This window comes from Phaenicophaeus curvirostris, chromosome 2 (assembly GCF_032191515.1).
Source record: "Phaenicophaeus curvirostris isolate KB17595 chromosome 2, BPBGC_Pcur_1.0, whole genome shotgun sequence".
Lineage (NCBI taxonomy): Eukaryota > Metazoa > Chordata > Aves > Cuculiformes > Cuculidae > Phaenicophaeus > Phaenicophaeus curvirostris.
In genome coordinates, this window is record NC_091393.1 from 28,418,384 (window position 1) to 28,445,821 (window position 27,438).

The 27,438-nt window shown below is 41.4% G+C and overlaps 2 protein-coding genes across 3 annotated transcripts in view; both read left to right on the plus strand.

Annotated features, from left to right (window-relative positions):
* The window catches only part of COLEC11 (collectin subfamily member 11), a 42,815-nt gene extending 37,753 nt beyond the window's left edge, over nt 1–5,062 (plus strand). The window contains exons 5-7 of one of the 2 annotated variants that reach the window (XM_069851603.1): nt 233–286; nt 2,001–2,096; nt 2,244–5,062. In XM_069851603.1, the coding sequence (XP_069707704.1) occupies nt 233–286; nt 2,001–2,096; nt 2,244–2,653 (560 nt within the window). In that variant the 3' untranslated portion in view covers nt 2,654–5,062. The remainder of the gene's footprint in view (nt 1–232; nt 287–2,000; nt 2,097–2,243) is intronic. The other variant, XM_069851604.1, reaches the window with a different exon arrangement.
* Nucleotides 1–12,104, plus strand: part of RNASEH1 (ribonuclease H1) — a 77,148-nt gene extending 65,044 nt beyond the window's left edge. The window contains exon 9 of the transcript XR_011336935.1: nt 12,095–12,104. The gene's annotated coding sequence lies outside the window, so the exon portion shown is untranslated. The remainder of the gene's footprint in view (nt 1–12,094) is intronic.
* Nucleotides 12,105–27,438: the final 15,334 nt, after the last annotated feature.

The window sequence follows — 27,438 nt, forward strand, 5'->3', positions numbered from 1 at the left end:
TATGAAGTTCATGAATGTAAAAAAAAGAATATTAGCACATATTCTTTATGTTCAAGTTTCATAGCTTTGACTGGCCTTTGTTGTGGAACATCTAGGCTAGAAGAATCTTTATTTTTGCTTGGGCGTATTTCTACTTTCCAAATTTGAATGCTACTAGAGAAAAACAAACAAGTGCTAGATGAACTCTTGACCAAAAGCTGCCTTAAATTGATATTCTTTTTCATGTTTCTAGGTGAAAAAGGAGATAACGGTGACATAGGGCCACCAGGTCCTAATGGGGACCCAGGTAAACCCTGACACACCTTGTGTATGTGAAGGATTTTACGAGACGCATGCATAATCACCAAAAATACATGTCTGTTTGCATACTGGGGGAAATCACGAACAACTAAATAGGTGTATAGGCACTGTAATATTTCACTATAATAGTTTTAAATTTATAGAATCATAGAATCATAGAATAACCAGGTTGGAAGAGACCCACCAGATCATTGAGTCCAACCATTCCTATCAAACACTAAACCATGCCCCTTAGCACCTCGTCCACCCGTGCCTTAAACCCCTCCAGGGAAGGTGAATCAACCCCCTCCCTGGGCAGCCTCTGCCAGGAACCAATGACCCTTTCTGTGAAGAATTTTTTCCTAATGTCCAGCCTGAACCTCCCCTGGTGGAGCTTGAGGCCATTCCCTCTCGTCCTGTCCCCTGTCCCTTGGGAGAAGAGCCCAACACCCTCCTCTCCACAACCTCCTTTCAGGTAGTTGTAGAGAGCAATGAGGTCTCCCCTCAGCCTCCTCTTCTCCAGGCTAAACACCCCCAGCTCTCTCAGCCGCTCCTCGTAAGACCTGTTCTCCAGCCCCATCACCAGCTTTGTTGCTCTAGTTGTTAGACTTGTGTATTTATTAAAACAATGTCTCGGAGCTCCTCCAAGGTTTGATCACTCCAGCTAACTAGCAGGAACTGAAGTGCCTCTGTGCGTATCATTCATCATTAGTGCAAAAGGACATCTCTGCATTCCCCACCAACACAAAGGAGCGATTGGGAGCTCCTGCCCCTCAAGGTACTAATGCTATAGGAGCAGGAGATGACCAGGAATACAGATCCAACGGAGAAAAAGGGGGAAGCTGGCATAAGAAGCATAAGCCTTACAAAAGTGACAGAGTTAGATTTTGCCCAAACCATCCCTTTCTAGCATTAAAGGTGCACCGATTAAGAACATAATTTGTTGCTCTAATTCTTGAGCCAGGGTACCGTATACCTTGTCATCAAGCACAGCTTTGCAGTGTAAGTACCCCGTGCTTAGGCTGAATTAGACACCTAAGCTGAGTATTTAGATAGTCAAATGCAGATTTGAATAACTACACACAGAACTGGAAACTGTAATTGATCCTCGTTTTGAGATGAGAGCTCATAGGTGTAACTGTTGTCCTTTTAGCACTCTCATTCAGATTATCTTTGTCAAGCCAATATTAATTAGAGTTAAAACATGCTTTTCTATTGTTTTATTTTATTGGAAGAAGTACGGTAAATTCTGTACTTCTAAAAGTACAGAACTACGTTTCTCAGGTAATGATGGAAACGGTTGGAACATTAGCCTTTTGGATCTGCTCTGTTATGTTCCTCACGTGGAACAGGTGAACAACACACTGTGCAGGAAAAAGTGCTCCTTGGAGAAGACTGAAAATAGTTTATTCAAAATAGGTAAAACAACGGTTTAAAGAAAAAAAAAATCTTTTTTTTTTTTTTTTTGCAGGGAATATGTTTGGGTTAGCACTAATCATGCAGGGCTGAGGTTTCATGGGAAGTCAGCTGTTCTGCATAAGCCCAGACACCCCTAAGAAGCATATAATGATGAAGGGCAGCAAAGGCTACAGGTTTCTGGCCTTTATAGTGAGGTAGCACTAACTCCAGTGCTGCCAGGCTGGGCTTTTTCTTAAAATCATTGACATAATTATTGAAATGAGACAGATTTTTGATTTTAGTGTATTTGCATCGTTTCACAGGCATCCCCTGTGAGTGCAGCCAGCTAAGGAAAGCTATCGGTGAAATGGATATCCAAGTGGCCCAGCTGACCACAGAATTAAAGTTCATAAAAAATGGTAGGTTGGTTTTATATAAATGTTTGCCTTTCTCATTGCCGGTGGAATTGCTCGTAGAGAGCATCACTGCCCCACATCTGACTTGTGAAGCTATTTTTGGGGTGTGCAGTAAGTTGGTTTATAGAAACGCGAGTGCTCACTTTTCAGCACTGCCCTCCCCCGCAGCTGTCGCTGGTGTGCGTGAGACAGATAATAAGATATATCTGCTGGTGAAGGAGGAGAAAAGGTACAAGGAAGCCCAGCTCTACTGCCACGGGAGAGGAGGGACACTGAGCATGCCCAAGGATGAGACCGCCAACAACCTGATAGCCTCGTACATCAACCAAGCTGGGCTCACCCGGGTCTTCATTGGGATTAACGACCTAGAGAAAGAGGGAAATTTTGTCTATTCTGACCGATCGCCCATGCAGACCTTCAACAAGTGGCGCAGTGGGGAGCCCAACAACGCCTATGACGAGGAGGACTGTGTGGAGATGGTGGCGTCTGGAGGGTGGAACGATGTCGCCTGTCACATTACCATGTATTTCGTGTGTGAATTTGACAAAGAAAATGTCTAAGCTTGCCTGCTCTTTCTTTATCGTAAGAAAAGTTTTTAAGCTGATTGTACAAGTTACCTGAGGTTTATAGAGTACAAGTGCTATTTTGCAAGTATTGGTGTTGTACAGCTGTAAATACAATTTAGGTATTTCAAATATCAGTATTTACCCTTCAGAAGGGAAGAGCAGTGACAAGACATAGCTTGTTTTTTTTTTCTATAGGAAAATACATGTATTCAGATGAAAACGTGATTGGGGGGCTACATTCTGCCCTTGCAAGTGGTAACAAATGCGATTGCCTGGCTGTAAGGGAAGGCAGAATTTGGCCTCTGGTTGTTAGAATGATTATTCCTGAAGAAGTAGATTCCTGATATTCTTTTATCTTAGCAAAATTTGTAGTTATAAATGTTAATTGCTTGTAGTGCCACAGGGATATTTCAGTAACAAGGCAAATTTTTTGTATACTCCAGTGAATAAGTACAAATATTACTGTCAGTTTATTGGATATGATGGTGTTACAACGTTTTTTTTGAAAAAGAGCCAAAGCAAAACAACAAACCAGGAGTCCCACCAATTTTGTAACGTTCCTTTATTAAACTGTCCGCAGATGTATAACAAGAAGGCACTTAAGTAAGCTGAGTTTTAGTGCTGAGGGAAGACAAAGTTTTTATAATTTAAGGACTGAAAGAGGAATCCCAGGCAGATTTGTATTCTGGGGTTGGCTAAAATGAAAAATAAGATTTTGGTTCTCTGCATTGTTTCCTTAGAAAATGATTCAGTGCATGAACTGTATCAGGCACCAAATAATTTCTTAAAGTGAATACGTTTCACCTTCATAGAAGAAGGTCTTGGCGCATCTTGTTACAAAACAAACAAAATACCAGCCCTGCACAATTTAAGGCAGGCAGACTTCATAAATAGGCAATGACTCTCATAAAAAAAGCTCATTTAGTGGTTCCTTTTGGTGGGAAAGCAGCTGGCATGTTTACTCAGATTTTAAGGGTGACCCCCTGAAAGCAGCACAAGTTTCCAAAATTTTCCTGATTATGTATATAGCCGTAATAAGTAATTTTGTGCAAATAAATTATGTACCCAATTTACAATTGCATGAGATGGAAAATGTGATGTATATTTAAAAACCAACATAATTTCACAAAGCAATTGATGTACTACTTTGAAGTTGTTATTTTGGAGCTGTTGGAAAGGGTCCAGAGGAGGCTACAAGGATGATCCAAGGGCTGGAGGGTTGGATGGACCTTGGGCAGCCAGATCCAGTGGGAGGTGTCCCTGCCCATGGCAGAGGGTTGGAATTAGATGATTTTTAAGGTCCCTTCAACTCAAACTATTCTATGATTCTATGATCTTCCTTGGAGCCAGGTACACACTATCTTATGTTGCTGATAGGCATAGAAAGGTGTCTACAAAATCTCTGTGTTTCATCAGGAATACCTTGCACAGCGTTTTAAGATGATTTTTAAGAAGAAATGATCCTTTCTATAACATAGTAATCAAAATACTTATCTGATTGTTATGGGAGATTGGTCTACAGAATATCCACAGTGGATGTGGCGTGTGGCCCCAGAGTTTTCCCTACAGCAAGGGAAGACCAACTAATATCAACTCTACAGTGCCATGATGTGTAAATAATCACTGATCATATAATTCTGTTAATATCCACAAAATCTTACAATATTTGATGCGATGCTATTATTTTATATGTAAGGAAACAAATCATTTTGCTTGCTGTATTTACTCTGTGGGTTTGAATCCTATGTATACATATATCTATATATACACATTTGCTATTAATTTTGAAGATAAGTAGCAAATTCCTACAGTATGTGAATAGCAGCCCAGCTCCAGAACAATTTCTCTAAGAGATGAACGGTCCTTTGATTGCTTTTCTTTCTAGTAATGGTAGTATATTGAAATCTATTAAATAATGTGAATGTTTCCACACTAATATTCAAAGACCTTTTACAGAATTTGCAGGGAGCTAACAATTCCAGCACAGCAAATTGTTTCTTTAGAATAGCACCTTTTGAATATCATGATTGTTTCCTGCCAGCTATAGAAAACCTTAGAAACCATTTACATTTCCAACATAGCTTTGTGGAATCTTTGTAGCTGTATCAAAACAGTCCAAACCTGAGTTGCAGATATCTGGAGCTTCCTCATTATGCATGTGCTGAAGTTGCTAACTGTGTATTTTTCACTCAGGTTTTGAAAATCTCTGTTTCTGACTTCCTCAGAAACATGAAAAGAGGCCTTTTCAGGAGGTTAAAAGCTTTTTCAGATGCCAAATGCTCCTATTTTAGCTGGAAGTCACACCGCATTTATAAAGATTGCCTTGATGGGTGAAGCATTTAAGCAGTCTCAATTTCTATTAAAATTTAAGATGAAAAATAAAGGCAATGGAAAAAAAAATTACTTCCCCCAGTTTTCGTGTTCTTCACAATATATTTTTGCAGCTCTTGATATATGGTATAGGAAGGAAATTAACTGTATTATCAGAGCCGTGTCCATTGGCTGCAACAGCCCTTATCTCACCTTTTTGGTGAGGGGAGCAAGGGTGGCAGAGAAGGTCTCCAGCTGTCCTGCAAGGAGCAAAGACTGCATACCTGATATAAACCCCTGCGAGGAACTGAGCAAGAAATGATGGAGGGATTGGAAATGAATGAGCCCTTCATCATTTCCTTCACCCTCCAGTTGCTGACCCAGATTAGGTGGACGCGTGCTGGAGGCAGAAATCAATGTTGCGTGTAGTGCTCAGTCTGCACAAAGCTTGCTGGTGCGCATGGTAAGATTTACATTACTCTCAGCGGAATTTGGAGCTAATGTTTTAGGAAAAACAAAAATGAAAACTTACTTTTATTTGGAATATTTTCCATGTGCATAAGCCCCTGAATTGTAATAACATTACTCTTTTTGTGTGACTCGATGTAAGACTTCGGGACACGTCCGTCTGGCAAACATGCACTGAGGTGAACTTATATTCTTTACTTATGGATAATTTTTCTCATAAATATTTCCCCATGGCCCTTATTTATTTAATTCTGAATTAAGGGCCATGTTGTTGCATTTTAAGGAAGCAACAATCATACAGTCCCTAGGTTGGAAAAGACCTTTAAGATCATCAACTCCAACCGTACCTGTCCACTACTAAATCATATCCCTAAGCACTTCATCAGCCCTCCTTTTAAACACCTCCAGGGATGGGGACTCCACCACCTCCCTGCTCAGCCTCTGCCAGTGCCTGAGACACCCTTCCCTAAAGAAGTTTTTTCTAACGTCCAATCTGAACCTGCCCTGGTGCAGCTTGAGGCTATTCCCTCTCATCCTATCACCTGCCACTGGGGAGAAGAGACCAACACCCACCTCTCTGCGACCTCTTTTCAGGTATTTGTAGACAGTGATAAGGTCTCCCCTCAGCCTCCTCTTCTCTAGGCTGAACAACCCCAGTTCCTCAGCTGCTCATGAGTTTGTTTTAGGTTTTGCCATGTTAAGAGAGCACAAACCATGTGGATTGGGAGAGGAAGAGTTCATGGAGAGGGTGATAGCTGTGTGCTCAAGTTGCTTTTCTAGACTCGTGCCTCCTCCTAGCAGTGAGCTTTTCAATTGGATGAGAAGGGGAGTCCTCTCAAGAGGGAGAGCATGAAACGGAAAAGACGGGAGCAGCGGTGAGTGGATGTTCAGAACCAGCAGCGAGTGGGATGCTCATGAGGCGGAATGTAAATGTTACCTCCAGCCATTCTCCTGCTTCCTGCTAGAGAAATATAATTATCCTGCCCTTTCCATCAAAATGTCTCACTATAGCTCTGGATGGGTAACAAGAGACATAAAGGGAGGTGACAAGTTTAGCGTAATACTTGTGTCTAACTAAAGCCCAGGTTAGGTCTATCACCAAATAATAACATCCACTGCTCTTTGGGTATATTAATGCATGATATCACTGGGGATATAATTAAGCACTGCTATTCAAAGGCTAGATATGTAGTATTGATGCCTTCCTGTATATTCTCTACATATGAAAGTGTGAATGCTGCCAAGAATTCAGCAACAGAATGCCTGGCGTGCAGCTGAACTGCATGTGTGTTACCACAGTATCATCTAGTGGCAGTAAGAGGCAAAAGGATGGAGCTGAGCAGTAGTTTTCTTCTGCTTGGGTCAGGATTCATCCTGGAGAAGAGAAGGCTCCAAGGAGACCTTAGAGAGACCTTCCAGAACCTGAAGGGGTTACAGGAAAGCTGAGGAGGGACTGATCACAAAGGCTTGGAATGATAGTACTGGGGGAAATGGGTATAAACTGGAGAGGGGCAGATTTAGAGTAGACATAAGGAGGAATTTCTTCATGATGAGAATGCCGAGGCCCTGGTCCAGGTTTCCCAGGGAAGCTGTGGCTGCCCCATCCCTGGAGGTGTTCAAGACCAGGTTGGATGGGGCTTGGGCACCTGATCCAGTGGGAGGTGTCCCTGCCCATGGCAGGGGAGGTTGGAACTGGATGGGCTTTAAGGTCCCTTCCAATCCAAACTACTCTATGATTCTATGATTCCCGTGATATTGAATGCAACTTCTGATGTGGAATTGAACAACTGATTTCCCAGCTCTGAAGTAATCAGCTCTCGTCTCTTTTCCGTGAAAAGATTATTTTGATTTATGACAAAGAGATGAGGGCTGATTTTAAGTCCCATGACCAGGTGGAAGTTTTGACTAAGAAGCGAGAAGTGTGCCCAAATGAGTTCACTTATCATGCCTTGGAGTTCAGGAACAGAAAACAAGTCAAGCTGTGCTCTGCAGGCCAGCATCTACATTGCAGGTGCAGATCTTCACGGGGCGTCAATCAACTGCTGGGAAGCCAAATTGATTTATGCCTGCTGAGGATTTGGCACAGCATCTTCATAAGTTCAGATTTATGCTTCCTTCAGAGAGAGAGAGAGGTATTCTGATGTTTATAGTTTATTCTGACCTCTGTTATTCAAAGTCTGATCTGGTGTAATGGAAACATCTCTCATGGAAATTTCTGGCTGTAATCAGTTGTGACACAAATATTAAATGAAAAATAGTTGAAGCAGATGTATGTTGCTGCACTTTACACTTGGAAGTATATCAGGTGTATGATGCAGAACATAAAGAAGCCCTAAAAGTATTCAACATAAAGAGTAAGACTTCTATTATTTTATATTGTATGAAAATTAAACCTTTGCTTTTTGCCATACTCCACATTGATTCCCAGGAGTAGTTGGGTGCCATCTAGTGAAGAAAAGATTTGTTGCAGATCTAAAGAGCCACAAATCCAACTTCATTCCCACTTCATTCTTCAGTATGGTCTGAATGATAATGACAGACAAGCATTCTGCAAGAGGCAAAGTGAGCAATATATTCAATTCACTGTGTTTTTAATACACACTGAAATAGAAGAAGCTGTAAAAATGCAAATTGCTACCTTTCTTATTATGATGTGCCCTGTGTATATAAATCTCATCTTGTTTTGTTTAATCCCATTCCCTGCTTCTTTCCTGGCATCACTTCCCTTCTCCTTCCGATAAAAAAAAAAATTTAGTAGGGTAAGTTTTGGCTTATTTAGATGAATTTCAACGTCTCTTCTAAATACCCCTAGCTGGATTAGCAGAAATGATTATAATTAACCTTGATGTCAGCAATTCCTTTTCCATGCTGATTTTTGGCTATGTCTTACTGTTCAAAAGCCTCCAAAAGCAGAAGATAAATTCTGTATCTCTTAACCTTGCACTGCAAAAGCATAAACACATTTCAGCTGATGTGTTGACACCGTGCCTAACACTTAGTAAACCATCTATTTAAAAAAAAAGTAATTTTTGAGACGACTGTCCTGATCTCCTCAGTTTTCTTGCTAAAACTTCTCTTTCTTTTGCATCTCATCATAGAATCATAGAATCACCAGGCTGGAAGAGACCCACCGGATCATCGAGTCCAACCATTCCTATCAGATACTAAACTGTGCCCCTCAGTCATATCCATGACAGGAGTTAATGATATTCTTTTATTATATATTCCATACTGTGCTGTCTTGGAAATGGATTTGCCTGTGCGGTGGTTTTGAATCCCAAGCAATTTAAAACAGATTCTTTGAAAATATGGTTCATACTATTAACTAAGACAAATCTTTTTGAAGTCCAGATGCTTTTTTTGTTTTAGAGTAAATAGCAGATCAACAAATCTAACCCATGAGGCAGAACTGCTTCATGATTTTAAATGAGATGGAAGTGGTCTGGTTGCTGACAGATGAGAAGTCAGCATCCACTGATCTTATAGTTCAGATAAAGCTGAGCCTGGTTTAGCCAACAGGAGGCACATCCACTGTTAGATGACACCACGGACACCTACTCTCATGGCCCTTACATTTGACCAGCTGTACACGGGCCCAAATCTCTGTTTCTGGTGCCATTTGCAGGTTGTTTTCCAGCAGTGCCAGCCTCAGTGTTGGCTGCTCCTTCCATCTTCAGCATTAGCCTGGTTTTCGAAGAACAAGGCTAATGAGATTGCACTCCGTATTTCCTCCTAGTATCTTCTGAATGTTTTAGTCATTTTCAACCAGGACTGACAGAAGGTCGTAGGGATCTGAAGTTTTTAAATCATAGAATCATAGAATAACCAGGTTGGAAGAGACCCACCGGATCATCGAGTCCAACCATTCCTATCAAACTCTAAACCATTGCCCTTAGCACCTCGTCCACCCGTGCTTTAAACACCTGCAGGGAAGGGGACTCAACCCCCTCCCTGGGCAGCCTGTGCCAGGGACCAATGACCCTTTCTGTAAAAAATTTTTCCTAATGTCCAGCCTAAACCTCCCCTGGCGGAGCTTGAGGCCGTTCCCTCTCGTCCTGTCCCCTGTCACTTGGGAGAAGAGGCCAGCTCCCTCCTCTCCACAACCTCCTTTCAGGTAGCTGTAGAGAGCAATGTTTTGTGTAAAGATGTAAGTGGGCAATGGACAAAGATTTCCCTCAGTTCCTTCTGGGAAATGGCAGCAGTATGAGTTCATCTGTTGTTAAACACCAAAGAGTTACCTTGCAGGCAGACTATACAAAGTCCTAACTCCAGGAAAAGATTTGATTAGAAATTGCCATTTTTAGGCATGGAAGACTTTAGATAATAGTGGCAGATGCTACAGGAAACCAGCCTTTCTCAGTCCCAGTGCTCACAGAACAAATTGCCTGTTCTACGATGTCCAGTTGAGGCCATGCTGGCTGTGATGAAGAGGCACCATTAGATCATGTCTCATCCTAGAGGAGAATGTTTTCCATATGTGTTTCTTTGAATTACAGAATCACAGAATCACAGAATAACCAGGTTGGAAGAGACCCACCGGATCACCGAGTCCAACCGTTCCTACCAAACACTAAACCATATCCCTCAGCACCTCATCCACCCGTGCCTTAAACACCTCCAGGGAAGGTGACTCAACCACCTCCCTGGGCAGCCTGTTCCAGTGCCCAATGACCCTCTCCGTAAAGAATTTTTTCCTAACGTCTAGCCTAAACCTCCCCTGTCGGAGCTTGAGGCCATTCCCTCTTGTCCTGTCCCCTGTCACTTGGGAGAAGAGGCCAGCACCCTCCTCTCTACAACGTCCTTTCAGGTAGTTGTAGAGAGCAATGAGGTCACCCCTCAGCCTCCTCTTCTCCAGGCTAAACAACCCCAGCTCTCTCAGCCGCTCCTCATAAGGCCTGTTCTCCAGCCCTTTCACCAGCTTTGTTGCTCTTCTCTGTACTCTCTCCAGAGCCTCAACATCCTTCTTGTGGTGAGGGGCCCAGAACTGAACACAGTATTCGAGGAGCGGTCTCACCAGTGCCGAGTACAGAGGGAGGATAACCTCCCTGGACCTGCTGGTCACGCCGTTTCTGATACAAGCCAAGATGCCATTGGCCTTCTTGGCCACCTGGGCACACTGCTGGCTCATATTCAGTCGGCTGTCAACCAACACCCCCAGGTCCCTCTCCTCCAGGCAGCTTTCTAGACAGACTTCTCCCAGTCTGTAGCACTGCATAGGGTTGTTGTGCCACAAGTGCAGGACCCGGCATTTGGCCTTGTTAAACCTCATGCCATTGGACTCTGCCCAGCGGTCCAGCCTGTTCAGATCCCTTTGCAGAGCCTCCCGACCCTCCAGCAGATCGACACTTCCACCCAGCTTAGTGTCATCCGCAAACTTGCTAAGGGTGCATTAGCTTTACTGTGATTTAGGTGTAAATGATATTAAATGATATTTGATTCAGCAGGTCCACAGAGGTTCTTCTCCCTCTATACTCCGCACTGGTGAGACCGCTGCTCGAATCCTGTGTTCAGTTCTGGGCCCCTCACCACAAGAAGGATGTTGAGGCTCTGGAGAGAGTCCAGAGAAGAGCAACAAAGCTGGTGAAGGGGCTGGAGAACAGGCCTTATGAGGAGCGGCTGAGAGAGCTGGGGGTGTTTAGCCTGGAGAAGAGGAGGCTGAGGGGAGACCTCATTGCTCTCTACAACTCCCTGAGAGGAGGTTGTGGAGAGGAGGGAGCTGGGCTCTTCTCCCAAGAGACAGGGGACAGGACAAGAGGGAATGGCCTCAAGCTCCGCCAGGGGAGGTTTAGGCTGGACATTAGGAAAAACTTTTTCACAGAAAAGGTCATTGGGCACTGGCAGAGGCTGCTCAGGGAGGGGGTTGAGTCACCTTCCCTGGAGGGGTTTAAGGCACGGGTGGACGAGGTGCTGAGGGACATGGGTTAGTGATTGATGGGAATGGTTGGACTCGATGATCCTGGGGGTCTCTTCCAACCTGGTTATTCTATGATTCTATGATTTTTTTTTTTTTTAACTTAATCCCACATAGATCCCATGCTTTTTTCTCCCCTTCTCGAGATCACTAACCAGGAACGAGTACAGATTTCAAAACTACTCGGGGCTTTTCTGGCTCTCCTGGGAGCAGAGTCAGTCAATATAGAGTCCTATATGTCCCACTTTATCTGCTGGGTGCACACTGCATGCTTTATATTTGCATTTATGCAATGTTTTATGCCTTTTTCCCACTGGCTGTGTTTTGCTTCATTCACTATTTGCCTTGTTTATGCTGAGATGCGATATAGGCAAAAAAAAAAAATAGCCTTCTCTGCTATTTAAACAAGTGATGTATATGTGTGATTGGAGGCTACAGATAAATGCCTCCACAGAATTCCATTTTTAATACTGAGAGAGAGAAATCATTTGTTATAAAATTACAGAGAGGAATATTTAAGCCTGTTATAAAATCTTTGAAGATCTTAAGGAGTACTATAATGACTATGCAGACTAGGTTTATTGCTAGGTGAAAATGAAAAGAAATCAAAGACAAATACACAGTGGAAATCAATATTAACTAAGATACTACGTATGAATCTAGTCTAGAAAAGAAGACAGGAATATTTCATGTAAAAAAGGATTGAAGGAATGCAACCATGGGGCATAATTAACTGGGTAGTTCCTTACTTCTGGGGCTTTTGTTGAGCCTATTTTACCCTTAATTACACTGAACTGATTTTTTTAAAAAATTTTCCTTCAAATCAGGCACTTTTTCAGCTTATTCTAAACAGGTGACTTTGCATGTTCTCTCTCCTCGTATGGGAGGTGCTCCAGCTTTCAGATCATCTTTGTAGCCTCCTCTGGACCTGTTCTAACAGCTCCATCTCCTTCTTCTGTTGAGGATTCCAGAACTGGACACAATACTCCAGGTGGGATCTCACAAGAGTGGAATAGGGGGCAGAATCACCTCTCTCACACCACAGCTTCAGGTGTTTAGACCTCCTTGCCCCCTGTGACCGCTCCTGATTTGCCAGGACACTTGGTTCTGGTTTGCTGGATGGGAGTTAACTCCTCTAGTTTAAAACCAGCTCTGTAGATATCAGCATCTCAGCCAGTCACCCTGTCTCTCTCGCTATACTCTGTAGGGAGAAATACACGTATTCAGGGCATGAGTCATCTGTCCTATTTCACGTCTAAATTTGGATGGGAGCGTTCCTTGTTCTGACTCCTCATTTCTTTCCATTGCTCTAAGGTGAGACCAAGGTGACAAGCTGAAATGCAGACATTTCTCTTTGATCAGATGGATCCCACCCATCAAATCTCAGGAGATTTCACCCCCAAATCCCCCTTATAGAGAGACTCAGACGTCTCCCTTGCTGACCAGCTGTGCTTGTCATGTAGGTTATGAAGAGAGGATATAGGAGGCAGCGAAGGAGGTGTGATCTCCACTAGAAGAGCATGACCTGCCACGGGTGACTTTTTATCACATGGTGGATTCAGTTGTCCCTTCTGTGACACAGCCCAGTGTGATACTGGCTTATGAATCACAGAAAAAAAACCCCAGTGCTCTGCCTGCAGAAAATAACTCTCCTTTCTCCCCTTCCCAAATTGGCAGTTATGATCACTGTACGAGTAGGCAAGGTGAACATCTTATTGCATCTCTCTCTTGCACAAGAAATAGAGAATAATGGTTGCCTGGGATTATTTCTTCCTTCCTGGCCACCCGTGATGTGTGCCTTTCCTGTCTAGTCTTTGCTGCAAAGCAATAAATAGCATCCCAGGAGAGGTAATGGGCAGCAGAGAGAAGAAACCAGAAGCAGAGGCCATTTCAGTGACTTGAGTGCACAGAGTGTCTTGCTTGACTCATTTTAGCAGCAAAAGCTTGACAGAGCAACCCTGTGGGTGTGACCTGCAGGGGAACATACCCCACTCAGTGTTAAAAAGGTTTATAAATGTAAAATCAAACATCTTCCAGTCATCCACCTCCAGGTAGGACTGTACTGGGTTTTTAAAAGTCATTCCTCAACTCTTCATCTAAACCTGTGAGCTAGGAAACAGAGGAGAGAGATTCCTCTTGCATGGAAAGTGAATTCAGATGGGGAGATGAGAAGATGCCACCTGGAGTGTTGTGTTCGGCTCTGGAGCCCTCAACAGAAGAAGGAGATGGACCTGTTGCAGCTTGTCCAGAAGAGGCCATGAAGATGCTCAGAGGGATGGAGCACCTCTCCTATCAAAGTAGGCTGAGACAGCTGAGATAGAATCATAGAATCATAGAATAACCAGGTTGGAAGAGTTCAACCTGGAGAAGAGAAGTCTCCATGGACATCTTACAGCAGCCTTCCAGGACTTAAGGAAAAGCTGGGGAGGGACTTCTTTTCAAGGACATGTAGTGATGGAACAAGAGATAAAGGATTTTAACTGAAAGAGCGTGCATTTAGATTAGATATAAGGAAGAAATCCTTCACGATGAGGGTGGTGAGGCCCTGGCACAGGTTGCCCAGGGAAGCTGTGGCTGCCCCATCTGTGGAAATGTTCAAGGCCAGGTTGGATGGAGTTTTGAGCAACTCAGTCTGCTGGGAGGTGTCTCTGCCCATGTCAGGGGGGTTGGAACTGGATGATCTTTAAGATCTCTTCTAACCCAAACCATTCTGTGGTTCTGTGGCTGTGTGGTCAAGTGGCTCTGGCACAACAGTCAGTACCAATCAGTTGAGAGAGGGGTCAGGCCTGAAAATCCAACATCACTGGAGACCACATCTGCATATGGACTACACAGAGGACAAACATCTTGTGGTGCATCATGAAAATGCTCTAGTGAGGTTCTGGTACTCTATAGACAATGTATTTCTTTTTAATTTGATGGCAAAAGCTTCTGTCTGCTGTGATGAAATAGGAAAAGCTGAAAGACTTACTGTCTCAAGGTTAATTGCAATCAAATCTTTGGTGCAATTAATTTTAACAAGGGAAGAGAATCACAGATCAGAAGAGAGAAAGGGAAGGCTGAAAAATATTTAGATGAATTAGAAATGTTCCAGTCAGCAGGGTCAGGTGAAACTCGGTGCAGAATACTTAAGAAAGTTGCCACAGCAATTGCTGAACCATTAGTGATCATCTTCAGACATTTATGGAGGATCAAGAGGTCTCAGAGCCCTAGAGAAGCCTTCATATAGTATCTGTGCTTAAAGAAAAACTAAAATAAAGTAACACATTGAGCACCTTAACTGGGATACCAGAGCAAAGAGTGAAACAACTAAGTAAAGGCACAAAGTAGATGATAAAGTGATGGAGACAGTCATTGTAGATTTGTCCAGAACAAATCAAGCCAAATACATCTTTACATGTTTTGACTTCTTTGCTGATCTAGTAGATTAAGAAAACTGGTAAAGTGTCGTATTTCTTGATGCCAAATAGGGAATAGATTTGATTAATTCCCAGAAAGTGAGGGCACTGCTTGAAGAACTGCTGTCAAGGAAACATTATCAGTGCTCTGGGGTAAAAATGAAAGGACGTTTCAAGTCAGAGTTCTGTGGGGTTTATACCATTCTATTTGGTATTTATACTGATGTTTTGAATGATACAGTGGAGAGTCAGGAGGATTTCAAGAACTCTGGAAAGCAGGATCATGTTTAGAATTGATTTTCACTCACTGGAAAATTGCCTGATATCAACTAATTAAATACAATAACAGAAAGGGAAAATTATTGTACGTAACAAAAAAAAAAAGCTGCAAAATATGTGAAAGACAGAAAACATGAGGAGGTTTCAAAATTAACATCAATCCTACACTGCCAAAGATTTGAATATTGGATGGTTTATCAAGACATTTTATTCTGATGTATAGTCATGCATAAAGACATACAAGGGAATTATTTTCTTTTCCCTTGTGTAGGTGCAGTCTCAGCTGGAATACTGGGCTCACTTCTGAGCAGTAGATATGGATGAAAGGTTGGGAACCCAAAGGTGGAATAACAAAACCGATCAGCAGTTAGATAATGACTTGCGAAGTAAGAATAAAAGCTCCATTTAATCTAGAAAAGAGCTAAGTAAGGAAGTCTATGGTACAGGAATTTTTTTTTTATAAAAGTGATGATAACTGATCATTCTCAGTGTACACTGAGGGCATCACAGGAAAAAATCACACAATCGCAGAATTAGAGAATCGCGAGGTTGGAAAAGACACACACAATCATCGAGAGTTTATACCCATTCCTCCTATTCTTGTCACTCCATCCCTTTGTAAACAGTCCCTCCCCAGCTTTCTTGTAGCCCCTTCAGTAGCTGGAAGGTCACTATAAGGTCTCCTCGGAGCCTTCTCTTCTGCAGACTGAATAAGCCCAACTCTCTCAGCCTGTTCTCCTATCTTGTCATCTTTGTAGCCTCCTCTGGACCCGTTCCAACAGCTCCACACCCTTCCTATGTTTAGGGTTCCAGAACTGGACACCATACTCCAGGTGGGGTCTCAAAAGAGAGGAATAGAGGGAATAGAGGGGCAGAAAGAGGAATAGAGGGGCAGCAGGGGAATAGAGGGGCCCTATTATCTATTGTGTCTCTGACACTGACCATGTTCTACACCAGCAAAAGAATATTTTCTAGAACAAAACTGTGCCATCTTAGTCTAAATCATGCAGGACATGCCCCCTGTTTGCCCTGCAGCTCTAGCTCAGTGCTTTCTATCTTGTCAAGGCATCTGAAAATCATCCTTACTAGCAAAAATTATAATTGCGGTGAGCATATAGTTTGATAATATGACTCAGCAATAAAAACATAAGTATATCCCTACCTTACACCCTTCAGGGCAACACAACTTTTAAAACAATTAAATTCTACATTTCTGTGTCACCTACTACATGTCTTTTATGTGTTTCAGTATGTGCATATTTTAAAGCATATACATACTAAAAGGGTACATGTGTAAATTGTTTTCTTGAAACTAACAGCTAATTCCATGCATGTTAGTCTTCTTGGCTGCTGAAAGCACTGAAAAAAAAATGTGGACATTCTAAACAAATCATGTCTAACTCTTTTCTCATCTCAAAGCAGAAAAAAAATATCAGCATCTGATTTTCTATATCTGAATGAATTAACATCTGAAAGTACAGAGAAAATATTAGACTTCTATTTCTAGGTGAAGATGAAAAAGTGCTTTGCAGACTAAAAATTAAGGTTCTCAACATTCCTGTGTATTAGATAACGAGCTATTTTTACATATGGGAGAAACTAAGGCACAAAAAATCATCAGATTTATGAACCATATCATTGCAAGGCTGTGATGAAGATCTGAATAAAACTTGAAACTCTTCAGCATAGTCTTTTGCTTTAATTAAAGTTCTTTCCCAAGAGTACTGTTTCTCAGGAGTTTTAGCAGATGTACAGGTTGAAATTCTGCTAAAGTCAGTCATTGAAATATGTATTGCATCTTTGGAAAGCTTGGGAGTTAGGTTCCTGTCTCCTGAAGGTGGGAACGGACAGTCTACAGCAGAGCTCATAAAGAAGAATCTACTTTTTGTTTATCAAAACCTCCTCCTTTCTTCCCTGTGCTTCAGCATAAATTGCTGTAAGTCAGTAGCGTAATCTGAGGTTTGGGTACTTTTGGAGTTAATCATAGAATCATAGAATAACCAGGTTGGAAGAGACCCACCGGATGGGGTTGTGTACGTCAAGTGAGAGAGATTATTAATGAAAAGATGAAAGAAACATCCTGCTGAATTGCTTTATGTTCTGAAAATTCTCACGTTCAGTTACACAAAAGAAGAGAAACTATATTCTTTAAAATCAGTGGTAATTAAAAGGTTGCTTCAATGATGCTTTACTGCATAATTTATAAATTAAAAGGAGGAGAACTCAGACTAGTTGGTATCTGCCAGAGAAAGGGCAGATGGCTGCTGTTGCAGGCAGAATTGTATCCTGGAGCTGAACTACTTGCAAATATCACGTGAAATAACTGTATTAGAAGCAGGACCTGCACACACAGAAGTTCATGACCAGGAGAAAACATGTATGCATCTCTGAGACTGCAGGCTAGAAATTACCCTTCCTGTCTATGCTCAAAAACCTGTGAAAAGGCTATGACAGATTTAGATACATCAGCATCTAACATTTCATCTTCTGCCTGCAGTATTTTTCTGACAGAGGTTGCCACCACTTAGTGGAAGAGGAAAAATGGGATGGGTTGCAGCACTTCACCCACTGCTGGTCACACCTTGCGTACTAACACAGTTCTGTCTTCACAATGGATGGGATTAAAACACGGAAATGGGGTGACAGAAGTGTGGAAGTGCATCCAGCTCTCTTGCTGCTGGGATAATGACAGCAGTTTCTGTCAGAAAGATGAGGGGAAGAGCCTTAGTGGTAATGTTCTTACCAGCCCATCATCCAGCCTGGAGATCAGAGGCTATTTCAACCCCTGTTCCTGCAGTGACCCCATCACAGAAGCTATCAGGCATGCTGTTTTTCTAATGGCAGTTGTGCTATGCCCTGAGTGCCCTTGGCAGTGAGATGCAGAACTGCAGAGGAGGTTGGACTGACCCTTGGAGGTCACCTGGTCTGAGCACTTGCTCCAAGCAACACTCACTCAAACATGGCTATTAACATTTCCTCTGTAAACTGATTTCATGGAGCTTTTCTTTTGCAGATGCTCTTCAGGAGTAGTTTTCTTTTACACATCAAGAACACAAGGAACAGAAAGGTGATTTTTTTAAAAAGGAAAAAGTGCTTGGTTGTAAATGGAAGCTGAAGTGTAGGTGCATTTTTTTTTTAGTTTGGTATACAAGTTTTCATGAACTATTAAGTTTCTGGTTTCTTCTGGCCTCTTCTCCCAAGTGACAGGGGACAGGACGAGAGGGAACGGCCTCAAGCTCCGCCAGGGGAGGTTCAGGCTGGACATTAGGAAAAAATTCTTCACAGAAAGGGTCATTGGGCACTGGAACAGGCTGCCCAGGGAGGGGGTTGAGTCACCTTCCCTGGAGGTGTTTAAGGCACGGGTGGACGAGGTGCTAAGGGGCATGGTTTAGTGTTTGATAGGAATGGTTGGACTCGATGATCCGGTGGGTCTCTTCCAACCTGGTTATTCTATGATTCTATTCTATGATTGTTTTTAACAGACATTTTTTACCACAGGAGCTTTTTGTTCCTTCAGAAAAATCTCTTAAAGACACAGTAGGCTGATGCTTGATGTGCCCAAGACTGGAATACTTGCATGTTATAAAAAACAAATACATCCAGTGGAGTGTGGGAGAGCAAAAGCAATCATGATGTGCGTAAACAAAGGGGCAGTTCACGTGTCTAGTTTCATGTTGGTATTACACAGAAGCTGGCAATTGTACAATGAACTTTAGATTTTGTACTCATGTTCCTTTACCTCTCGTGATTGTTATTATTGGATCTCAACTTTCCAGGTGAGATTGGTTGAACTCTGCATATTCTCTATAAACAGAGGTAGGAGGGGTTCAAGGCCAGGTTGGATGGGCCTTGGGCAGCCTTTTATAGTGGGACGTGTCCCTGCCCTTGGCAGGGGGTTGAAACTAGATGATCTTGAATATCCCTTCCAACTCAAATGATTCTATGAGTCTATGATTTAAGATTCTAAGCTGTCTCGCCCTCCTGAAGATTACAGGCCATCCTGGAGCTCCACGGCAAGCTCGGAACCTCTAGTGATCATGCAACATGCCTGTTTTCTTTTGGGTAATAACAGTATTTCAGCAGAATTCTTATTTTTTTGGACAAGGAAGGCAGCTAAAAATATTCATAGAATCCTAGAATCCCTAGGTTGGAAAAGACTTTTGAGATCATCAAGTCAAACTGTACCTGTTCACTACTAAATCGTATCCCTAAGCACTTCATCTAATTGTCTTTAAAACACTTCCAGGGATCGTGACTTAACCACCTCCTTGGGCAGCCTCTACCAGTGCTTGAGAACCCTTTCAGTGAAGAATTTTTTCCTGATGTCCAGTTTGAACCTGCCCTGGTGCAGCTTGAAGCCACTCCCTCTAGTCCCATCACCTACCACTTGGGCAAAGAGACCAACACCCACCTCTCTGAATCCTCCTTTCAGGTAGTTGGAGAGAGCAATGAGGTCTCCCCTCAGTCTCCTCTTCTCCAGGCTAAACAACCCCAGGTCCCTCAGCTGCTCCTCATAATCCTTGTTCTCCAGCCCCTTCACCTTGACTTTTTGAGTGCAGTCATATCCTTTGAGAATTGTGAGGTGAAAATGAGAGAAACAATGAAATGGGAGAGTTTTCATGATGAAAGCCAACCTCCAGATGGTCAGATGAATGGAAAGCCCTTGCAATGAACTTTTTTTCCATTTAAAAAAAAAACATATCCAACTCTGGGACAAAATTTCAGAAACGCAATTATTACTATTTCTAGGAGAAAAAGTAGGTAGAATTAAAAGACTTTTTTTTTAATTTTTGTCCATCTCGTGAACCCCTGGCTTTACGGGCCCCCTAGTGAAACAGCTTCTGGGAAGCAGTGTTGCCAGGAGGATGAAAAGCTGAAAAAGGGAGCTACTGGGAGTATCCAGAGGCATTGAGGATGTCATCGTTACCCACGCAGCTCAGACATCTGGGAGACTGCTCAGGTAGCACCTTTGGTGTGGAGTATTGGAGCAGCAGAGTGAGGCAGTAGCTCCAGAGAGGTCATCTTTGTTGTTGTACTATCTTGATTTCCAGCTGCCCAGGGGGCTGGTTAGCTTTTACAAGCTTGGATGGTGGCTGAGAACTCCGCCAACCAGTCTGTTTATAAAATCCCCAAACCGCTCGAGAGATTAAGCAACACAGGAGTTGGCTAGATAAAGAGCTTTAGCAGCCAAGCACCCAGGAGATGGGCAGGGGGCAGAGTGGTCAAAAATGAGTAGATTTTCTTCAAAGGTTGCGAGATAATTGGCATACCCCTGCAGAATGCTTTGAGCCTGTCAAAGCCACTCTTCTCTGATTGCTGCTGCAAAATTTCTGATAAGCTCTACATCTAAAAAACAAGTAAAAATCTTTGCATTTGTGCTTTTTAGTTGTTTTTTTTTATGTAATGAAGCGATAAGATATGTAGGCTTCACATTACACCAAGTGCAGTAGCATGTAGTGGAGGTCTGGAAACAAAGGACCTCATTTTACAATGTCTTTTCCCTCATTTATACTTGTGAAAGTGACTATAAAGTAGGTTTTACAGTGAACATACTAGTGAAAATGCTCAGGTACCTTCTAAGACATATTTTTGCTGGCTTATGGCTGATTTTCCAGAGGAGAAAAACATTTGTACAAGCTTGATTATGATTACACAACTTTCTGGTTTTTTGATTACAGCTTTAATTCAATTGCTGGCTCATTACTGCCGTAATAACAACATCTGAAAGGTACTAATCGGTAATCAGAACTCAGGCATAACAATAAGGTTGAAAATTATTTCTGTGATTCAAATGAACTTATGATACTTGGAATTGAAAGCAAAATTTAACATAATGAATCATAGAATTGTAGAATCATAGAATAATTTGGGTTGGAAGGGACTTTAAAGCCCATCCAGTTCCTATTCCCTGCCCATGGCAGGGACACCTCCCACTGGATCAGGGGCTCCAAGCTCCATCCAACCTGGCCTTGAACCCCTCCAGGGATGGGGCAGCCACAGCTTCCCTGGGCAACCTTCAGTCTCAATCTGCCCCTCCCCAGTTTAGACCCATTGCCCGTAGTCCTGTCACCACAAGACTGTGTAAACAGCTTTCTTATAGTCCCTTTCAGGTACTGCAAGGTTGCTATAAGATCTCCTCGGAGCCTTCTCCTCTCCAGGCTAAACAACCCCAACTCTCTCAGCCTGCCCTCGTATGGAAGGTTCTCCTGCCCTCTGATCATCTTTGTAGCCTCCTCTGGACCCGTTCCAACAGCTCCATCTCCATCTTATGCTGAGGATTCCAGAACTGGACACAACCCTCCAGCTGAGGTCTCCCAAGAGAGGAATAGAGGGGCAGAATCCCCTCCCTCGCCCGGCTGGCCACACTTCTGATGTAGCCCAGGTCACGACTGGCCTTCTGGCTTGCGAGAGGTGTTCCAGTCTTCTTCCTCTGCAGAGAAGGCAGAGTCTAAATGACTTGATATATATCCTGCCTCACTGATTATTTGATTCTGGTCCAGTCTTGCTCCATATACACTGTATAGTGTAGTCTTACTCAAAGTGATAGAGACTGCACAGCACAGAGTTCCTTTGGGAATGCTTAGCCAGTCAGAGCTTGGCAGTATCATTCTGAATGGGATCTTTGCATTCTCTCGTATGGTGCTGATGTCAAACAGGTTTGGATTCATAGCAGTTAAATGGGAAAGGACTTTGACAAATTTCTGCATTTGGAATCTGAATCAGATTTTGATTGGCAATAGAGATATACAGTACTTATTTTCTGCCTCTGCCATGGCTTTCTTAATAAAACATAACCAATATGAGCTGGGCTAGGCTATTAGTTTCACTGAATCGAAACCCTTCTTAATGAGAATAAAAAAACAAATAATAATAAAAAAGTTAATCTCAAGCAACTTTAACATAACAAATACATATTTTAAAATTTTGGTTATCCCCTTGAAATGTACTCAATATAAATTTTTAAACTACAAGTTTGTGAAATGCCATAGTAAAACATTTTAATGTTAACATTTTATGTACTGTGAAAGAAAAAAACACCAGGAAACTTATATTCTTGGATCTGTATTATCAAAGCTATTTTTATGAAACAAACATTTAGGTCTAAATCCAACAGTAATATTTCACTGAAGCCAACCGAATGGAGTTCAACGAGGCGGTGTCGGGTCCTCTGCTTGGGTCACAACAACCCCTTGCAGCAATACAGGCTTGGGAAGGAGTGGCTGGAAAATGACCTGATGGAAAAGGACCTGGGAGTGCTGGTCAACAGATGGCTAAACGTGAGCCAGCAGTGGCCCAGGTGGCCAAGAAGGCCAAAGGCATCCTGGCTTGTATCAGAGACACCGTGGCCAGCAGGAGCAGGGAAGGGATTCTGCCCTTGGACAAGGCACTGGTGAGGCTGCATCTCAAATTTTTCGTTTGGTTTTGAGCCCTTCACCACAGGAAAGACAGTGAAGTTCTGGAGCGAGTCCAGAGAAGAACAACTAAGCTGGTGGAGAGGCTGGACAACAAATCTTATGAGGGGAGGCTGAGGGAACTGGGGTTGTTTTGCCTGGAGAAAAGGAGGCTGAGGGAAGACCTTATTGCTCTTTACAACTACATGAAAGGAGGTTGTAGTGAGATGGATGTTGGTCTGTTCTCCCAAGTAACAAGTGGTACAATGAGATGAAATGACTTCTTTTCTTCACTGCGTGTTATGAAGCATTGGGACAGGATGCCTGGGGAACGGGTTGAGTCACCATCCCTGGAGGTATTTAAAAGATATTTAAATGTGGTGCTTAAGGACACAGTTTAGTGATGGAGTTGGCAGTGTTAGGGGTAGAATTGGACTCAACGATCTCAAAGATTTTTCCAACCTAAACAATTCTGTGATTTCTCTTTGTGTGGCTGTTTGTGACATACTTTATAGGAACGCCTTGTCAATAGAGAGAATTTACAAAATGTCACAGTGGAAGTGACCCTTTTGCTATATTTTATTATTTTCTCTCTAACGAATCATATTTAGAAACTAATACTGTCTGTTCATGCATATAGATGGAAAGGGGGAGCCCAGTTTTAAGTGACTGTACAGTGGATGACCTCTGTATCTGGGAACACTGGTTCTTGGTGGTTTATTCTGTTTTGGGTTCCTGTATGGGAAATCCTTTTTTGATTTCAAGTCTCAACGTTTCACTTTTTGACTTAGCAACTATTGGAAATGCTGTGGTGGCAGCTTATTTTCTCAGGGGACAGAGCTTATCAGGGCATTTGACAGAGAGTTGTCTGGTTGATTAACTTGTGTCAACCACTTCAGAACAGAGAAGTCTTTGGGACAAGTGGTGAATGAACATGACACAGGTTTTTGAGACCAGAAGACATGAAATGCTGAAAACCTTGGGATTCCTCAAGTACGACAGATTTCCAAAAACACTGACAAATTGCATATTGCACTGAACAAAGATAGTATATGAAACTGGAATGAGTGTTTGTATTCAAGGAATACTTCTGTGAAGAAAATATTTTAAACATCTTTCATCAGCTAATGAAGTATGATTTCTTTTTTTCTGCAGATTAAACCAGTAATTCATAGTACTACCCACGTGCCTTCCAGATGGCAATTTATCTATAATAAGTCACATAAGATGAAGTAAATATGTCATAAATCATAGAATCATAGAATCCTGGAACAGTTTGATTGGAAGGGACCTTAAAGATCATCTAGTTCCAACCCTCCTGACATGGGCAGGGACACCTCCCACTAGACCAAGGACACGTCCCAGAAGATCAGACATTGACTTCTGGTTTTAAGTTTTTTCTTCTATCAATTACCTGATATCTATATTCAGTTAAAATCTAAATGTTTATAGGGAAACTCTGTTAACCAGGTGTGATTTGAAATAGTCAATTTCTCACTCGATTGAGATACTATGAATTTAAATTAAATTTGTATGGCATGACAGGAAGATTAATTTTTCCAAAGTGTTTTTAAGGAATGAAAAAAGTTGAGAGTAGCAATACATTGTAGTGTATTTTATCTTAGTGAAATACAAAGAAAAATCATTATATAATATTTGGAAAAATTATATGCTTCAACATGTATATCGCATAGACGATGTGACTAAATGACACTTAATGCAAGAGTTATCTAGGAAAATCCCTCAGAATCACAAAACAGCATAGAGATTTCTGTAACAGTGGAGTATTATGAGTGGAGGATTTGACCAATTGATTCTGTAAACTGTTAATGAAGCCTGATTTTCAATAGATTTCTGTCCTATATTCCATAAACTTCCTTTAATAAAGCTGAATAATAAAAGACAATAATAATCCACTTTTATCCTCCATGTGCCTTTGGTCACCTTGCCTGGGCGATGCACAAAGCTATGGTCCTTATCAATAAGTTCCATTATTCAATTAACATGTGTGACAAAATTCAAGTAAAGTCACCTTCTTTGGACTTTTGATGCTTTCCATGCAGCAAGATCATAACAATTCAACTGTGCAAAAACACAGGAGTAAAGTGTTGGATACAAAGCAGAAAAGATAATAAAACCTTGTTTCTCTGTGCTTCACGTTAAGACTTATTTAGTGGAGAAGATATTATTTAAAATGATGAGCATTCAAAGTGGTGTAATAAAACAAAGGGCTACAAGTAGAAATTAATAAAGTTGGCTACCTAAGTTTTTTTAGATTTTATTTCAATTTAACTCCTAACAATTAAAGCTGTTGTTGTGAGAGCATATACAGTAGGTAATTCTAACAAGTTACAAAATCAGAGAGATCAAAAGACTCTGAGGATTTTGTGGGGTCATCCTTTAATTAAACTCTTTTTATATGACCTTTTATATTACCTCTGCCTACAAACTTGTCTATCACAGGAGAAACTCAGTTAAAATGACTGTGTTCTCATTATTAACTGAAAATTGGTAGACTTGGATTCTGACAGCAGTAAAATTAGTTCTGCATCTGAAGACAATAGTCAATGGTGTATATTCTCTCTGCATTTAAGCAGAACGTTAACCCCAAAGCCTTATATGATCTTATCTGGGACCGTACGGTGGAGATCTTTGAAATAATCAGAGTAAATCCTGTAGAAAGGTTTTCACAGTAAGGCTAATAGCATTTAAATTGCACCCAGAAATAAATACAAAGCTGAGGTGACACTGAGAGTGCTGATGCAATGCAGGAAATATCATCAGGCTAATGCTGAAATATCTCATTTTTCTGTAATGAAGCAATCACACGTGATCCCAATGCCAAATAATAATAATAATAATAATAATAATAATAATAATAATAATAATAATAATAATAATAATAATAATAATAATAATAATAATAAAAAAAAAATAGTTAAGGTAAAAACTATAAACTTGCATGATGAGGCAGTGGAATAGGTTGCCTAGGGAAGCTGTGGCTGCCCCATCCCTGGAGATGTTCAAGGCCAGGTTGGATGGGCATTGGGCACCTGATCCAGTGGGAGGTGTCCCTGCCCATGGCAGGGGGTGGAACTGGATGGGCTTTGAGGTCCCTTCCAACCCAAACCATTTTATGATTCTATGTTTATGTGACTGAATAATACTTGAACACTGTATTTTCCATTGGCAGATTAAAATAACAGAATTTAGCAATGAAGACAATTCTTATCTAGTTAATTCCCATTTTCCTTATCTGCCCTGTATTTCCAGGGATGAAGTTTCTCAATCAACCCTCAGGGGATCTGCAGTGCTGTATTTTGCATTAAGTTCTTTTGATTGACATTTTTTTTCTTAAATTTGATCAACAAGAGTCGTTTCAACTTCCACAATATATTTAAGGGGAAAAAAATCTGCTAAAAATGAAGAATAGGTCACCCTCTTCTAGAAAACAAGTGTACGTGACCCCAGGTTTTACTTGATTTGACTGCAGGATCCACTAGATGGCCCCAAACTTCTTCCAAATGCAACCTTTATTATTTCAAGATGTTTTTTTAAAGTGGCATGCAGACATAAATATTTGCTCTTGGCTGAAACGTGACACACTGTGCTAAGACTTGCCCCAGGCTTTTTTTTTTTTTTTAAAAAAAAAAAGCTTTAAAAAATGAATACATGTTCCTGGAAAGCATTTTTTCTTGCCACAGTATTCTTACCTGTACAGGAAATTGTTTTACACCACTTACAAGCTAAACAGGTGATTAAAATGTATTCCCTTGGTCTTGAAACAACATGTTACAACAAGTGTATTATTTCATTACACACTAAAAGAAGAAAAGTAGGGAAGATCACTGTTCAATATTGAGCATTTAAATCCTAGCTGCATAAATAATTGCTAGATTAATAATGAATTAATTTTGATGCTGTCTGAATTATCTTAGATCCTTTATGTTACACACAAGCAGCTTCAAATTCCTGTTTGATATATAGAGATGGTTTATTAAAAATTACTTTGTTGTGGAAGAAGGCATTTGAGAGCAGATTTGCACCACTCACTGTCAGCATGGAATGGCTGATTTAAACCGAGACTGAAAAAATCTCTTTTAATACAGGGGCTTTTTTAATTCGATTTTTTTTTAAGTGCTGCCTTCTGCTCAATTCCCTTTTTATGCTGCAAGGCAGGGCAACCTGGGCTCAAAATCCTGGGCTCGAGGCAGAACAATCATTTCTACTCACATTCATATGAGCCACATCAGGTTCTATGTTTCTTTGTTATTTTGAGTGAGAGACTGGACATAAGACTGAACTCTTGATAACTCTTATAAATAGTGCGAAGATGCTGAAAATGCTTATATGTAATGTAAACATATAAATTTGTTGTGTAATTTCTAGTTTTAAAATAAAAAAAGGATACAAGGAAATTATTGGTAAGAATGTAAGAGGTGCCACTGCAAGGAATTTCCAGTAGAGCTGCAATATAAAGAAAAGCAAAACGATCTCATGAGTGAAAAATGAAAAATGAGTGAAAATTAAAGAGTAAGATTGTTATCAGTAATCTAGGAAAGGGAAGTATTTTAATGTTTGAATGAGTTGTGGGTTAGGAATAAGCTTCAGAAGGTACAAAAGAAACTTCAAGTTGTGGAGTGATGAGAAGAAGTGAGGAGTTTAAGGGGGAAAGGGTATGTAATGCCAGGGGATAAGGAAGGCAGCTTTACCAGTTCTTTTTTTTTAATGAGAAAATATAATTGCTGGAAGGGGTATTGTAGTATGTGACATGGAAGATGAAACAATCTAAGTCTTTTTCTGTTGCTCTAGTGGAATTTGGATTTAGGAGAAGACTTTATGTGGAAAAGGGAAAGAAAAAGTAGAATAAAGAGGAGAACAGGGAGAAGGAAACATAGGAAAAATAAGATATGGGTATAGAGAATTGGCATTGATAAAAAAATAACATAGAATCAGAGAATTGTTGAGATTGAAGGGGATCTCTGGAGGTCATCCAGTCCAAATCTCTACTCACAGATGAGT